Source organism: Plectropomus leopardus, chromosome 3 (genome assembly GCF_026936395.1).
Source record: "Plectropomus leopardus strain MGB_pleo_1.0 chromosome 3, ASM2693639v1, whole genome shotgun sequence".
In the NCBI taxonomy this organism is placed as follows: domain Eukaryota; kingdom Metazoa; phylum Chordata; class Actinopteri; order Perciformes; family Serranidae; genus Plectropomus; species Plectropomus leopardus.
The window spans coordinates 10,969,301-10,974,102 of NC_142178.1; the positions used below are offsets into that span (position 1 = coordinate 10,969,301).

The 4,802-nt window shown below is 38.7% G+C and overlaps 1 protein-coding gene across 3 annotated transcripts in view; it reads left to right on the forward strand.

The window, feature by feature from the left end:
- pik3r6 (phosphoinositide-3-kinase regulatory subunit 6) overlaps window positions 1-4,641 on the forward strand; it is a 28,049-nt gene extending 23,408 nt beyond the window's left edge. For 2 of the 3 annotated variants that reach the window (XM_042485459.2, XM_042485458.2), the window contains exons 15-21: window positions 544-648; window positions 804-906; window positions 1,020-1,081; window positions 1,271-1,361; window positions 1,468-1,529; window positions 1,669-1,775; window positions 2,657-4,641. In XM_042485459.2, coding sequence (XP_042341393.1) covers window positions 544-648; window positions 804-906; window positions 1,020-1,081; window positions 1,271-1,361; window positions 1,468-1,529; window positions 1,669-1,775; window positions 2,657-2,813 — 687 coding nt within the window. In that variant the 3' untranslated portion in view covers window positions 2,814-4,641. The remainder of the gene's footprint in view (window positions 1-543; window positions 649-803; window positions 907-1,019; window positions 1,082-1,270; window positions 1,362-1,467; window positions 1,530-1,668; window positions 1,776-2,656) is intronic. The other variant, XM_042485460.2, reaches the window with a different exon arrangement.
- Window positions 4,642-4,802: the final 161 nt, after the last annotated feature.

Consider the following 4,802-nt stretch of genomic DNA (forward strand, 5'->3'; position numbering starts at 1 on the left):
AATGAAAATGAAAATGTCATTGCAACACCACATCCGATTGACATGGCAACTGTTCTCATATAGATTGAAACACAGGATGTTGCATAACATCTTTTACTGCAAGGCGAATAAATATGTTGATTTCATTGAAACCACAGCTACAGTGAGGTAAACTCAAAGACATCTTGACAGCGTGCTGACCGTAAGCCATTAACAGAAAATAGAGTTAACATGACATACTAGAAAATATGCAAGGGAGCATTACAAAATAAATGAAGCTGAATGTAATAATATGTAAATGGTATAATGTTTTGTTTGACACATAAAAAATAATGTAAAGTTCACATTTAAATGAAAAATCATAAACTTAAAGTCAATGTCTGCTATTTAAGTGACTCTGGGAAAATAAGCAGGCACTGTTGTATTACATGACAAGCATCTGGCTTTTTCAGTGACTCATAATATTCACTTGATGTGACCCGAGTGTGACCAAAATTAGTTTTTGGTTACAACACGATGCCGGCAGAAAGGCTAATTTTATACAACTTTTGTCTTCTCTGGCAGCAGATGAACCCAGGGAGGCCAAAAGAGCCCTTTGTGTCAGATGTCATTTCCTATTATGTTCGTACCGGCCAGCAGCCTGTCTACTTCACCATCTACTTTGTTAAGGTAGTATTGAACATTTGATGTTTTTTTCTTTGTTCGAGAGGGTTAAAAACACAATGAACTCTCCATTAAGATGCATCTCCTGCTTTATATCAAAAGGTTTTTAATAAATTAATTCGGTGTCTTTTGGTTTGTAAAAGTTGTTTGTTTTCCATTAGATCACATTCACCAGCATGACAAAGGATCCTGTGGAGGATGTGTTTCTTACCCATCTAGAGATGGAGTTCCCCGAGTTCAGACAGATCTCAGCGTCATGCCGAGGTGAATACACATGCACATTGTTTTTTTCCAATGTTTTCCTTGATGTTTGTGCATACCTGCCTGCCTGTATCTGTGCGCCACCAAGTTTAACAACATGCCTGTGTCTTGAACAGATAAACCAAAGAAGAGCTCAGGGGAGGTATGCGGAGCTGTCATCTCGATGAAATACAGAAAGGTAAATTGCTATTTTTAGATTCATTATTTCCTTATTAGATTACTCCCATGACAGCTTATCAATTACTGGAAGAATTGCTCCGAAATCCCCATCTGTGTCATTTGTGTGCGGTTGGCCTTTGTTTGAATGCGTTATTGCTGACACTTTCATGCTTTGTTTGTGTGAATGTATTTATGTGTTTGTGTCTAGGTGACATTAAGTGGCCGAGATATTGACATAGGAATGTCAGTCAGGACATCAGGAGCTCAGATCAGTGCTATTCCCTCCAATGAAGCAGAAGGTTCAGTATTATCTCTATTAGATTATCTCTATGTCATACTCAGACCCACCATATTTTTTTTGTCTTACTCCTATGCTCCCTATTTTTTCCCGCTTTTATCTCACAGATCTGAACTGTTTGACAATGACATTCAATGAATCTCCAACAAAATTAAAAAACAACACTTTGGTGAGTTTTCGCAATATAAGGCTAGGCTCAAATATTTCTGGTGGATGGTCATTACAGAGACTGTTTATGTTGAAACAGCTCATAAAATGAAAATTTATTTAATAAAAATCATTTAATGTTCTTATTTTTAAAATCTCAGGAGTCAAAGATTCGGTCAAGCAACATTAAGATTCGCACCTTGGAGAGTCGATCTTTCACTGTTAGACTGGACAGAGACTGTCGCAGGACCTACAGAGATGTACAGAGGTAAGAGAGTCTAGTCTCATATGTTCTGTAAGTGACTTTATTTTTACACCAGTTAAGTAGATCAAAGAGAGCTCCATTAGTTAAAGGGACAGTTCACCCCAAAACTAAAACTACCTACTTTTCTCTTACCTGTAGCGCTATTTATTATCCTAGACTGTTTTGGTGTGAGTTGCAGAGTGTTGGAGATATGGGCCGTAGAGATGAATCCCTTCTCTCCAGTATAATGGAACTGGCACTCAGCTTGTGGTGCTCAAAGCGCCAAAAAAAAAGAAGAAAAACTCAACAATAATATCTCCTTTGAGAAATCAAGATAATCTACAGATGTTGTTATGAGCAGTTTCATGTAGGAACTATTTTCTTTCTACCAAACCACACCTGCCGACCCTATCCTGTTTGATGATGTGATTGTGTAACTGGGTTATGATTTCTGGAAAGAGAAATGACTGTTTTTCAAATGTATTTTTTAATACTTTAAGCACCACAAGTCTAGTTCTGTTATATTCGAGACAGGCAGACATCTCTATGGCCAATATCTCCAACACTCAGCAACTTACACTAAAACAGTTTTGGTGGATAAATAGCACAACACATAAGAGGAAAAATAAGATTTTTTTGGTTTTGGGTGAATTGTCCCTTGAAAATCTCTTTAGTGTACCAGCAATGGTAGGTTTTTAAGTGGAACCCAATGGTTGGTATTTAAAATTGCTCTGTCATGTTTGTGCCAGTCCTAGATTTGCAATCCTTTCTCGGTTGGAATTGGGAATATGAACAAAATAAGAACAGGTTACACATAAGACCTGTTTAGTCTTGGTCAATCTGGACCCAGTTTCTTTGCAACCCAAAGTGACAGCTCTCTTTGGAACATGTTTGTGTTTTTGCAGCATTGAGATATCCCCGTGCCTTGATCCCGGATACTGCGTCCAGAAAACCATGAGGTCCAAATTCAAGTTGGGGGAGGACAAAGAAGCTGGATTGAGCAAATACATGAACAAAGGACTCCCTCTGCCAATCAACACATTTGCTGGCATCATCACCTGATGTGGCGGAGTAAACCCAAAAAGAAACATGAGAATGAAGGCAATTCTCACTGTGTTTTGATTGCAGGAGTCGTTGCGACTTCCAAGGAAACAGAAGTCCAATCTGACACACGAAAAGACAAAATGAATCACCTGTGAGTCATACTGAGCTGCTCCTGAAACCAAAATGTTTCAGCTCTGTCAGTCAGGACTTGCATGACTGGAAAAAGACTACAAATCAAAGCAACTTGAGGCCAAATGCAACACACACACACTCGCATCCCTTCTTGCAGTCAATGGAATAGCCTGTCTGCTTCTTTTACAGTATCAGGAACAACATTGTTTCACACTGTAGGGTATGATTGAATTCCTAACAATGTTTCGCTCTCCATGAGGGAGCTACTGTTCAGAGTTAATGCCAAAGAACAATACTGCCTGTGACACTAGAGAGATCGGCAGGGAAAAGTAAGTAAGGTTTGTACCTTTATACGTAAAAGATTTCAGGACTACCGAGAAATGGATCACTTATCATGCGACATCATAAAAAACTATGCAGGCAAAAGTCTGAAAAATCGGATTTTCCAAGTCACCGCTTGGTGAGACAGATTCGAAGGGTTGATTGTAACAGTTACTTTACTTCATAGACACACTACCTTCTTCACATACATACAATGCAGACTCGCCTGGCCTGTCAGTGACTGAAAGATTGTGGAAAGACCGGTACGATGACAGTTGACAGTTTTAACTGTTGCATTTGTCTTAGCTGAATTATTCAAATAACTTGTAATTCACATACATGTTACATAATGCAAGCTGTATTGTAGGTTAATGTGACTGATGCAAGCATTGGGTTTAGTGCTGGAAATGCTGCAGACAGTGCCGACGCTAGACCAATGTGTCAAGAATGACTACAGAACAGAGGCAGCTCTTGTGTTTTACTGTATCAGACAGACAACGGGGATCATGTACGGACTGAACTACATAAAAGAGCTGTTAGACTTCAGACTACTGACTTCAGGCCATTGTCTGCTACCCCGACGTGCAAGATTCTGTTTCATGCTTGATCATATACAAGACAGAGTGAAACCTTGGGGGCACTCAGAGTGAAACTTGCACACATGCCAGTAAAAAACTCAAATGTATCAGCCTTGAGGTGTGAAAATCACCTCTGACCATGTCTTTGGTGATACATCAATGTGTTAAATTGCATCTATTTGCACTTAAACTGTAGGTTTGTTGTTTTGTATTATTTCCTTGTGGGAGAGGAGCAACAGTGTGTAAAACTTTTGCGTTCTCACTTGCACTCTCTCTTTAACTACAATATGTGGTTGAAAAAAATTAAGCTGACTTTTACAGGCATGCCTTGTAGGTCGATAACAGAAGTAAGGAACGACTGACCAGACTGCCCTATTCGATGCACGCCCTGAGAATGAGAATGAGTTTGTGAACAATATAGTGTCTAATTATGTCATTACTTAACATGTCACAAATACATGACATCCTCTAAGTTATTAGAGGGGCATTTCAATACATGACACAAATATTTGGCTCAGTTGTTATTCATGAAAAGGATGAAGACTTCGCTTTTGCCACAGAATTATTAGATCACCCACCCTAGGATGGCTCGGCACCCTATTTTTGATGCATGCCCACATGTATGAGCTCAGACAGTAAAGATCAACAGCCTCAGGAACTGGAAGTGATGGGTTACACTGGCAGGGTAAAATCATGAGTTTGAAAATCATGATACATTTTGCACACGTTTTTTCACCTAATGTCATATATAAAGATGATGCCATTAAAATCAAAATGCAATTGTGTAAATAAATGATTTTGTTTTTATAAAACAGCGTTTGTGTTGCCAATCTCTTTTTTTCTGAAGAAATAATTACTTAACTTGTGAGCTGATGATAAAAAGAATGGTTTTGAATAGTTGTACTTTGAGGCAGGGGCGCCAAAGAGGTGGAGAACAGATAGGACGATTATTAAGAGAAAAAAAAAATCACAATAA